Source organism: Acinonyx jubatus, chromosome E1 (assembly GCF_027475565.1).
Source record: "Acinonyx jubatus isolate Ajub_Pintada_27869175 chromosome E1, VMU_Ajub_asm_v1.0, whole genome shotgun sequence".
NCBI classification, from domain to species: Eukaryota; Metazoa; Chordata; class Mammalia; order Carnivora; family Felidae; genus Acinonyx; species Acinonyx jubatus.
In genome coordinates, this window is record NC_069397.1 from 44,011,964 (window position 1) to 44,024,184 (window position 12,221).

The 12,221-nt window shown below is 37.9% G+C and overlaps 1 protein-coding gene across 10 annotated transcripts in view; it reads left to right on the plus strand.

The window, feature by feature from the left end:
- Window positions 1-12,221, plus strand: part of EFCAB3 (EF-hand calcium binding domain 3) — a 151,294-nt gene that overhangs the window by 46,387 nt on the left and 92,686 nt on the right. For all 10 annotated transcript variants that reach the window (XM_053211588.1, XM_053211582.1, XM_053211580.1 and 7 more), the window contains 3 exons: window positions 5,080-5,133; window positions 5,586-5,690; window positions 9,588-9,641. In XM_053211588.1, the coding sequence (XP_053067563.1) occupies window positions 5,080-5,133; window positions 5,586-5,690; window positions 9,588-9,641 (213 nt within the window). The remainder of the gene's footprint in view (window positions 1-5,079; window positions 5,134-5,585; window positions 5,691-9,587; window positions 9,642-12,221) is intronic.

A 12,221-nucleotide genomic window follows, 5' to 3' on the forward strand; every position in this document is an offset into this window, starting at 1 on the left:
TGAGCCACACCTCAGGTTGTGCACTGACAGTGGAGAACCTGCTTGGGATTTCTCTCTCCCTTTCTCTCTGCCCCTCCCTGGCTTGCTCTCTCTGTCTCTCTCTCTCTCTCTCTCTCTCTCTCTCTCTCTCTGTGTGTGTGTGTGTGTCTCTCTTGAAAAATAAATAAGTAAACATTGTTTTTAAGTTAATATCGTTTCTAGGGGCGCCTGGGTGGCTCAGTCAGTTAAGCATCTGACTTCAGCTCAGGTCATGATCTCATGGTTCATGAGTCCAAGCCCCATGTCGGGCTCTGTGCTGACAGCTCAGAGCCTGGAGCCTGCTTCAGATTCTGTGTCTTCCTCTCACTCTGCCTCTCCCCAGCTCATGTCTGTCTGTCTGTCTTTCTCTCCCTCTCAAAAATAAACATTTAAAAAATTTTATAAGTTAATATCATTTCTTAAAAACTACTTGGGGGAGAGATGTTACCAAGGTGGCAGAGTAGGAGACCCTAGCCTCCTTCCCCCAACAAAGATCAACAATTAGACAGCTATCCACAAACAAAAATAGCTCTGGGAGAGCTCAGGAGTCCACTTAAAAACCTGAAGCAATACAGTGGATCAAGAAAACCCATGAATAACCACACAAAAAGAGTAAAAAGAACAGCTTCATTTTGCCTGCATCACCCTTAGGCCAACATTGCTCAGTGCCGAGAGGAAACTCCCCAGCCCAAAAGAGTTCCCCTCCTAAGAAAAGGAGAATGGAGTAAGTGACCAACTTTCCAAGCCTTTGGGGCACTGCACAAAGGACCTGCTTACGTTTCACTCCACCTGGTGACCAACAAAGGTAAGACATCTAAAGATGTCTAAGAACAAGGAAGAAGGGAAAGGGAAACCATTATCAGTTTATAGTGGGAGCAACCACAGTTCCCAGTGACCTCATCTGCAAATGGCCCCAGCAATTTTTGCTGCTGATGACTTCAATAGCCCTTGCAAATACGAAAGTTACCCCCAGCTTTCATCACTGAGGACCTCATTACAGACCCCAGCACACTGCTCCACAGAGGACCCCAATAGCTTTCACTACTGAAGAAAGCAAATGTCAACACAGCCACTACAGACTTCCTGCAGATTTTGCCACTAAGATTTTTGCTCAAGGTTTTTTTGTTCACAGAAGCCAGCTACCCACATTACTATGAGTATGTCTGCAGCCAGCCCTGGCTCACCTGCAGTGAGACCCCACAGCTGAGTATGTGCAAACCACTAACTCCAGCCACTGCTGCCACCTGTCCTGTTCCCTAGCCACTGGACCTGGAGGTGCTACTGAGGACCCCAAAAGCCCTTGAAACCACTGTGGATCCCCCATAGCTCTCACTAAGGAACATGGAGTTGCTCATGTCATGGACCCCAGGAATGTGAGCAGACAAGACACCATATACCCCCAGACCTGGAGTCAACACATATCTCCACTCTTGGCATCAGGTACCACTAGTCCCAGAGCCGCAACAACTCTGGTGTATCCCTAAAGATGGGTGAAGGTCTTTCCTTACTGAAAACAGCCCATATAAAGTATAGGAGACTGCTTCTTTAAATGCACAGACACACACAAGTCTATTGGGATCATGAAGAATCAGGGAAACATGATACCACCAAAGGAACACAGTAAACTTCCTACTGGAAGTAAACTTCCTACTGACCCCAAAGAAATGGAGATACACAAATTACCTAACAAAGAATTCAAAATAATTGTTCTAAAGACACTCAGAGAGCTACAAGAGAAGTCAAATAAACAATTTAAATAATGAAAACAATACAAGAACAAAATGAGAAATTCAGCATAGAGATGAAAAATGTAAAAATGAACCAAACAAATTTTGGAGCTGAAAAATAAAATAACTGAACTGAAGAATTCAATAATGAGCTTAAAAACTTAAGAACCCAGCTGGCACAAGCAGAAGAAAGAATCAGTGAACCTGAAGAAAGATCATTTGAAATTATCTAATTAGAAAAGCAAAATGGACAGAAAATGAAAAGGAATAAAGAAGGCCTAAGGACTTATAAGACACCATTAAGAGAACATCCTTCTTTGTCCCTTATAATATATATTTTGCCTTAAATCCTATTTTGTCAGGTATAGTACTGTTACTCTGGCTTTCTTTTGGTTCATATCCATGCTTTTGTTTTCAAGTTTTACTGTCTTTTTGTTATGTCACTTGTAGACAATACACTGTTTGGTTTTATTTTTTAATATCATCTAAGAGTCTATATTTTATAATTGTTGAGTTAAATTCCTTAATAAATTCCTTCATAATTACTGTTTATAGGACATGGTTCTGCTATAATATTTCATAGTTTCCATTTACAGTATTCTTATTACTTTTTTCTGTCTTTATATTTCCCATTAGATTCATTAAGTTTTATTCTACAGGTTGAAAAATTATAGTGGTTGTCCTTAAGACCCATATTCATGGCCACTTACCTCACTTTCTTAAATTCATCAATCCCCCAAATAAGACAAGGATTTTAGTATACTCTCATGTCCTATTTGTCAACTTACCTTGTTTGCTATACCAATTATGTTGGTATTTAACTAGGATTTAAGTCAGGGTTACTATGGATAATATTCTTACTCTTTTTTCTCTTGACTTTAAAAAAAATCAATATACTTCACCAGATATTTGGCCACTTTTCCCTTCCATACCTCTTCTAACAACTCCTAGATTTGTTTTACTTATCGAGTACTGCCCTTTTTCTAAAATTTTTTTAATGTTTATTTAGTTTTGAGAGACAGAAAGACAGAGCACAACAGGGGGAGGGGCAGAGAGAGAGGGAGACACAGAATCTGAAGGAGGCTCCATCCAGGCTCTGAGCTATCAGCACAGAGCCCAATGGGGGGCTCGAACTCACCAACTGTGAGATCATGACCTGAGCTGAAGTCAAGTTCTTCACCGACTGAGCCACCCAGGTACCCCTGAGTACTTTCTTTTTAAAAAGTTTTCAATATGGGTCTCTGTGTGATGAATCATAAACCTTGAGTCCTTGGGAATATTTTGGTTATGCCCTCATGCTTAAATAACAATTTGTATTTAAGTTCGAAGCCCTTTTAATATTTCTCCATTAATTTTACTCCATTGCCTTGCAGCATCTAGAATTATTGTTGAGAACTCTGATGTCAGTCTGGTTTTTCTTCCTTTATAGGTCTCCTTCTTTTCTCTCTGAAGTGTTTTAATTTTCTTTTTGTGTTTAATTTTCTTTTTATTTGATATTATTAAAGTCGCTATAATGTATATCTAGGTTGGAATTTTCCATCTTCTATTTAAATCTATATGAGCTATTTTAATATAAAGTCATCTTTCTTTAATCCTGGAGATTTTAAATTATTATTTCATCAAATAGTTTCTCCTTATCATTTTTTTTTCTCTCCTTTGGAACTCTTGTTACCCAGAGATTAGCACCGCTACTTCTATAGGCATATCTTATAATTTTCCATTTTCCACCTCTTTATCCTTTTCTGCTGCCCTCTGAGAGAATTCTTCAATCTGATCAAACTACCCACTAATTAATTTTTTAGATATTTCCTTTGTACTCTATCTCATCCGCTGTGTTTCTTTATTTAAACTTTTTTATAGCAGAGGTGCCTGGGTGTCCTGGGAGCCTGGGTGGTTCACTTGGTTGAGCATTCGGCTTCCCCTCAGCTCATGATCTCATAGTTCATGGGTTTGAGCCCCTCATCTGGCTCCATGCTGACAGAACAGAGCCTGCTTAGGATTCTCTCTCTCTCTCTCTCTCTCTCTACCACTCCCCTACTTGTGCTCTCTCTCAAAAATAAATAAACATTAAAAAAATTAAAATTGTTTTTATACCAAATGTTTTATACCTAATATTTCCATTGATTCTTTTCATATTTTCTTGTTCTTTTTATATTTTGCTAATATCTTCTCTCCTTAAGCATATCTGTCATGCTTATTTTAAATTCCTGGTCCTTTTATTCCAATAATTCTTATTCAAATGATATACATTATTCAGTCTGTTTGTTTGTTTGTTTGTTTGTTTGTTTGTTTTTGAAGTAGTTATATTCCTCAGATGACTGGCTACTTTGGTCCTGTCCTGTGAGTCCTTGTTCTCTTGGGGCATCATTACTATGTTTGAAAATATGCTTTAGGTAAAGGTGTAAGGTCAGGCTCCAGTGAACATCAGCCTGTTGGGTTTAAGGGCAGTGGTTAGACACTGCTCAGACTTCAGTTTCTTCAGGGTTGATTTGTGGGGAAGGAACCAGATATTCATGCTAGTCCACCACCTATGTGGGAGTAGAAATCCATGTTTGAATTTTTGTAAAATACAACACCTGTTTTGGCAGCACAGGACATCTCACTGAGGGATTACCTTGCAGAAGAGTCTTTTTCATGGGCTTGTCAATGAAAATATCTAAAACAACATCTATGTGATGTCACGTGGAAAACATGTAGAAATACTCATTACTAATATTCAAAGAAGTCCTGTCATGGTTGTCAGGTTTTTTTAGCTCAGAAATCATCCATGTCTTCACTCATGAGTCCCACTGTATCTACTCTTATCCCTGTGAGCATTAATATGTGTTATCTTAAGCAAAAAAAGGAGAAAATGAGAAGTAGATGAAAAGAGAGACATGGGAAAGGTATGGAAAGACACCACTAATAATTGTTTCAACTGTCAAATCAGAAAGTGGGTACAGGGCACCTAGGTGGCTCAGTCAGTCGAGCATTAGACTTCAGCTCAGGTTGTGATCTCACGGACCATGAGTTTGAGCCCCCGATCAGGCTCTGTGCTGACAGCTCAGAGCCTGGAGTCTGCTTCAGATTCTGTGTCTCCGTCTCTCTCTGCCCCTCTCCACACGTGCTCTCTCTCTCTTTCTCTCCCAAAAGTAAATAAACATTTTTTAAGTAGTGTGTACATTTATTCTCTTGAGAGCTTTTTCTATTGGTCTAACTCTTAAGTTGGGATATAATAAACGGGGGGGGGGGGGAATGAGTAAAACTATAAGAATTGTTCTTTCTGAAATTGCTAGGTTTTGAATTATTACAACAGGTTCCCATACCAATTACTGTATTGTGCCCTATCTTACAGCTGCTGGAAAGTTGTATAAACATAAGTTGCTGGGTGGCATAAGGTCTCTCAAAGGTGAGTGAGCAGTCAGGTAAAATTGAGATTCCTTATGTTTCGTATTTACATTTTAAAAACCACATTTATTTTTGGTGATGACAAATTTGTCAACCTAACAAATTTTTGTCTCATCATTTACTACTTTTAACATAACTACCTTTGAAGGAATTACTTTTGTCTCTATCATTCCAAGTCCCATTTCCAGAGAGGAATTAGAAAGATGGTCTTCATCAGACTTGCCAATCCTTTATTTTTCTCCTTATAAATGTCTCCCGAGAGCTACAGTCAAGTCTTCTGGACAACAATGAAGAGCAGGTTCTGTTCCTGATTCCCATGCTAGCTCTTTTCATTTAAGCAAATTTATTGTTCCTTTGATTGTTGTCCCTCCAATTAATGCATGGACACGCCTAGCATTTTTCACTTTATCATTATTGTTTGCCCTTCTCACTTCCATCCTTTGTTTCCCTAAGGAGTGGAGCTTAATGTTAATCAGTTAGGACTCTTCATGAAAAATATGGGCTTTGACCTGGAAGAAGAGGAGTACTTGGACCTGCTCAGCAACCTGCCTGCTGATGGTGAGCTGCTCCTACGGTGAAACTTTGCATTTATATGTGAGAATTTCTGAGAGCATGTTTAGAGTGTGCAGAAACATTAAAAAACAAAAAGAAAGAGACCCAATCCTCAAGAATTCATCAATTCCTGCAGTGGACTTTATTGAGTGCCTAATATACATAAGCTATTAGGAATATAAAAATGAAGATGATGGTTCTCTGTCCTCTAGTTCAGCATCTAGTAAGGAGTCTCACATGCTGACAGGCCATCATACCACTATGCGGTTGTGCTATAATACTAAAAATGCATTCAGTAAGATCCTGAGGAAGGGAAAAGCTAAGTTCACCAGGTAAAGAATCAGAGGAAGACTTGTCAAAAATGTATAGAAATTCTTCAGGGAAAAAAAAAGGCATTCCATGGGGTTAAAGGAAGGCACTTGTCATGATGAGCACTGGATGATGTATAGAATTCTTGAATCACTATACTGTACACCTGAAACTAATATAACTGTACATTAACTATACTGGAATTAAAATTTTTAAAAAGAGGGGTGCCTGGGTGGCTCAGTCAGTTGAGTTTCTAACTCTTGATTCCCAGGGTGGTGGGATCAAGCCCTGCATCAGACTCTATGCTGAGCATGGAGCCTGCTTAGGATTTTCTCTCTCTCTCTCTCTCTCCCTCCCTCCCTCCTTCTCTCCCTCCCTCCCTCTCTCTCTCTCTCTCAAAAAAAAATTAAAAATAAAGATAAAAAGAAAAAGAAAAGAAAGCTGGGACAACCCACAGCAAACAAGCACCCACCCACAGGCTACATGTACAGTACATATAGAGCCTATACTTACAAGTGCTTACTTATGTGAGAAAACTCAAGGATAACCTGAGGGGGGATAAAAGGCATTCCAGATGAGGAAAGCAATGCATACAAAAGCATAAAATCATGCAAATTCATGAATGTTAGGAGAGCAGCAAGTATTTCCTTGTGGCTAGAATATATGCTTCATGTTGTAAAGAAACAGGAAACATGGCTGGAAAGGTAGGCTGCTGAGACTGGAAAGACCTTATACCATGCTGTGGAGCTGAGCCTTCATCCTCTTGAATTAGTTTTGGTAATTTGTACCTTTCTAGCATTTTGTCCATTTCATGTCTAATTTGTTGACACGAAGTTGTTCACAGTATCCCTTTATAATCCTTTTAATTCTTGTAGAGTTGATGGTGATGTCATCCCTCCTGATTTTGATCCATGTCTTTTCTCTTTTTATTTGGTTAACCCAGCTAAAGATTCATCAATTTTGTTGATCTTTTCAAAGAGCCGATATTAATTTTCCCTACTGGTTTTCTGCTTTCCATTTTATTGATTTCAGCTCTAATCTCTATTATTTCCTTCTTTCAGCTTACATTTGATTTCATTTGCTCTTATGTTTCTAGATTCTTAAGATGATAATTTAGATTATTAATTTGAAATTTTTCTTTTCTAATATAGGTGTTTATTTATGACTATAAATTTTCCTCAAAGCACTACTTTAGCTGCATTTCAGAAATCTCAATATGATGTGTTTTCATTTTCAGTTAGAAATACTTTCTAATTTCCAATATTTCTTCTTTGATCCATGGGTTATTTCAAAATGTGTTTTTGAATTTCCAAATATTTGTGAATTTCCCAAATTTTCTCCTGCTGTTGATTTTGAATTAATTCCACGATAGTCAGAGGACATACTTTTTTATGATTTCAGTCCTTTTAAATTGAATGAGACTTATGGCCTGGTATATCCTAAAGAATTTCTCATGGTTGATAATATTGTTCAAGTCTCCTTTATGCTACTGACTTTTCTATTTAGTTGTTCTATCCTTTATTGAGAGTGGAATATTAAAATACCAACTATTGTTCTTGAATTGTCTATTTTTCTCCTTGATCTTAGACTTTATCCTATAGGCAATGATATTTCTAGAGTATTTCTCTTTTGGAAGTCAATACTGATGACAATGTAGGAGGCACTATTGGAAGCGAAGACTCAAATTTGAAAGATATTGCTATGATGCAACAAGAGATGATAAGGCCTGAGCAAGGGAAGTAAACTTAATGACAGATAAGAGATTTGGGAAATATTTTAGAATTAAAATGAATAGGTTTGATGACTGATTACATGTGAATTATGAAAAATAAGAATTTTAAGAAAACAGAGACCTTTTGGTGGCTAGGTCATCAGTCATATCATAAGCCAATTGGAGAATTCAGGAAGATGTTCAGGTTACAGTGTCAAGAGAGTAGTTTCGGTTTTAGACATGTTGACTTTAATATACCTACATGACATTCAACTAGATATATGTATGAATATGGTTAGAAATGAATAATAATTCATCTTTACTTAGGAAGTTACCAATCCACAGATTCAGCAAAGCTTAGCAACATGCCAGAGCACTGATGAGATTATAATCAGACCAAAAGAAAAAGATAAAAAAAAAAAAAGAAGAAGAAGAATGGAGGGAATATCTGTTAAGAAAAGTTTGAAAGTAAGCAAATAGAATAAGGAGGAAATAGTGTTAAAAGAGAGACAAAAAAAAACCATTTACCTAGAGTAGATTCTGAACTACCAGAAACAATTTCAAGATGGAGAATAATTTTCAAAGTACTTTGCCATTATATAATTCACACCTAGCATATGTTAGCAGGACCCCATAATACAAGACCCACAAGACCTACTCAGAAAAGTTTCCAAGATAACAACTCTCATGGGAAAAACAGCAAAAACCTGAGATTAATCCCACTTGTTCCTCTGATTAATGGCATTGTGGAAAGAATTTAGAAGTTGGAATGAGACACAGATTTGAATCTCAGCACTGAAAATTCCTAACTGTGCAAGATTGGTCAAATGAACCCCTCTGAGTCTTAGTTCCCTTTTGTTAAAAACAGAATAATGGCTACCTTTCCTAAACATTGCAAGTTCCTAGCATAGAGTTTTTATTAGTAGTAATAATAACAACCAGTCTATATTCATCTCAACACAATGCCACTTAATTATGCCTTTGCTGTTGCCAGAAAAAGTGAATTTTCCATAGGACAGTTTTTTTATTACTAGAAATATATAATTTCCCAATATTTTTGATCTGCCTATGAAAGGATGTAGATATTTTTTGCTACCACATTTTCCAGGTATCTTGAAAGTTTACTGGAATGCCACAACAGTGACTTTGGTTGTGGAAGTGTCAGCCATCTCCCTGAGTACCCCTGTTCAGGTCAGTGAGCCCACAGGAAGCAGCATTAGAGACCTATCTCAGACCATCCTAAGTCTTCTGTGGGACTAATTGAAATACATGAGAATGGATGAGACATTTTCCTGTGAGGCACTGACAATCTATCAGGTGGTTCCTTCTAAATACCCTCATTTAAGAGGAAAATACAAAATAAAGTTTTTAAAAAATACAAAATTTAAAAAAAAATATTAAAATTCATTTAGGTTGATCAAGCTTTTTAAATACATGTTGAATGTGGATAGTGGAAGAACATAGCTAAATGTCACCTGTCATTTCAGTACAGAAATAGACATTATTAATGCTTCAAGTCAGATCTTTCCTATTGGAGCATTTACCCCTTTTACAGTGCTTGTCACCCTCATAATCAGTAAAATGGAGTTCTTCCTGATCTGCAAATAGAGAGGGCTACTTTTTAAATGTCAGCCTAGCAGTACTCTACTATGTGCAGTTTGTCTTAATAGAATAAATACTGATGTCTTTGTATGAAATTAAGTATCTTTTTTATAATCAGAGCTTTGACTTTCTACATTTACATTTGATAAAAAACAGGATAAAATTCTAGAGCAACTCATTACAATTTGCTGAATTTTGTGTTGTACTTCAGTGTGTGGCTTCTTTGTCTTTCTTCTATTTCTACTATTGTTTTGGGCACAAAATCCTGTCTTCTCTTACAGATGAGGGGAAGATTGAAGTGAATGTGGTAATGGATGAAGGAAATATTTTTACAGGTGGGTTAGATCTTTATTACCTCATTAGTAAACATCTGTACATCTCAAGTGTGGATCTATAAAAGCCAACCATCCAGGAGGTCATGTAGCTTGGGCAAGAAAAAAAAAACATATAAATAAATGCAATAAGATGTTATTGGGTGATGTTAAAAACCTATACAAAGTAAAGAAGAGGAAGAATGGTCATTTGCTCCTGAGGAAGAGAAATTGGGAAATGCTTTAATAGAATGGTCAACACAAGAGCTGATCCTTAAACTATAAGTCAGTTTTTCCAGACACAGCAGGATGGGCATTCCTGATAGAGAAGAAAATAATAATAAAAGGCACCAAAATGAGAAACTGTATGATGCTTTAAGGAACTAGAAAAAATTGGGGGTAGCTAGCTACAGCATAAATGCTGTCAGGAGTTTGGCAAAGAATAAACTTAAAGAGGAAGGAGCAGGATATGGTGGGCTAAGTAATGACTCACAAAGATATCCAGGTCCTAATCCCCAGAACTTGGGAATGAATGTTACCTTATACAGCCAAAGGGACCATGGAGATGTGATTAAGGATCTTGAAGTGAGGAGGTTATCCCTGATTATCCAGTTGGGCTCTAAATATAATCACAAGTGTCCTTAGAAGAGGGAAGCAAGGTTAGAGTTGACGACAGAAAAAGTAGAAGGCAATGTGACAACAGAAGCAGGATGCTCCATTCCTGGCCTTGAAGATAGAAGAAGGGGAGTAAGTTAAGGAGTGTAAGTGGCCTCTAGGAGTGGGAAAGGCAAGGGAATGGATTCTTCCCAAGAGCCTCCTAAAGGAACCAGCCCAGTTAACACCTTGACTTTAACTCAGTAAAACTAATTTTGGCCTTCTGACCTCCAGAACTGTAAGAGAAAAAAAATCTGTATTGTTTTAGGCCACCATGTTTTCGGTAATTGCTGTTTTGTTACAGCAATAGGAAACTAATACAGGAGGCAACTCACGGAGGACCTTGAATACCTAGTAAAAAAGTATGACTTTCATTTTGCACAGAGGGGGCAGTTGTTCCAGGATTTTAAGCAGGGGACTATGTAATTAGATTTGTAAATTAGAAAGATTACTCTAGCAGCAGTATAAAGGATTGAGGGAGGTGTATGTACAAGAATAGAGTCAAGGAAACTAGGAAGCATGTTGTAAATGTCCAGGTGAATGACAGTAAAGAGTAGAAGTAAATCATTCTCTGTGAGGCTTGAGGGGAAAGAACATGTAGAAGAGATGTTACAGCTATAGAAACTGTAGAGTTTGGTTACTGTAGATTTTGTATAGAGCTAGAGCAAAAGGATGAAATGAAGGATGACTCCTCAGTTTCTGAGCTGAGTAGTTGAGTGGATGACAGTGACATTGACCAAAATATGTAATTCAGTAAAATACATTTAGAAGTAGAGATACAGTTTCCATTTTGGTCATACTGAGTTTGAGGTTCCAGGGAGACTGAACCTTAGGCAGTTAAATATGTGAGTAAGAATCTGAGGCCACCTCTTTTTCTGAGACAAGCAGACCTCGAGTCAGGAAGGATACAGATATAGAGAATCTAGGTAGACGTGGAAGTAAGATTCAGAGGATTTCATCTAAAACCTTCCATCCTCTGTATAGTAGGAAACAGGATCATCTACTAAAAGAAAGGACCCAGTGGTGGGGTAGAGGACTTTAAGGAAAGTGTTAATGATGGTGGATAATTCAGATAAGAGAACAGTAACTAGAGTTGATGAGGAATATATGAAAGCCTTGCTGAGAAGTGCCAAGAGTCTAACCAAAGTCAGACACCATAAATCAGTAATGGCAACTTTTCACATGATTATGATATCCTTCAGTTGGACCAAAGTAGGAAATTCTTTTTATTTATTTTTTATTTTTTTTAACATTTATTTATTTTTGAGAGACAGAGAGAGACGGAGCATGAATGGGGAAGGGGCAGAAAGAGGGAGACACAGAATCCAAAGCGGGCGCAGGGCTTGAACTCATGAACCATGAGATCATGACCTCAGTTGAAGTTGGATGCTTAACCGATTGAGTCACCCAGGCACCCCCCAAAGTATGAGATTCTTTTTTTTTAACATTTATTTATTATTGAGAGACAGAGAGAGACAGAGCATGAGCATGGGAGGGGCAGACAGGAGATACAGAATCCGAAGCAGGCTCCAGGCTCTGAGCTGTCAGCACAGTACCCGACAAGGGTCTCGAACTCACAAACCGCGAGATCATGACCTGAACCGAAGTCGGACACTTAACCGACTGAGCCACCCAGGCGCCCCCCAAAGTATGAGATTCTTAAAGCTGATGTGCCAAAAGAATGAAAGCCTAAAGACAATGGTGGTGTTGTGAAGAGAGTGGTTAGGTGGTCTAGTGTGGCTAAAAGAGGAAGTGAAGTTATCATGGAAAGCATGAACTTGGAGGAAAGCAAGAGAGAAGGGAATGAAAGTCTCTATCAAAACTGTAACAGGTGTGGTAGAAGGAAGGAAGTAAAAGAAGTGCAAGAATATAGGTTCCGACCAAAAGTAGGTATGCTACAATTGAAGATATTAGAGGCAAAGCATTTCCAGGTGATGACAAAGTTCAGGA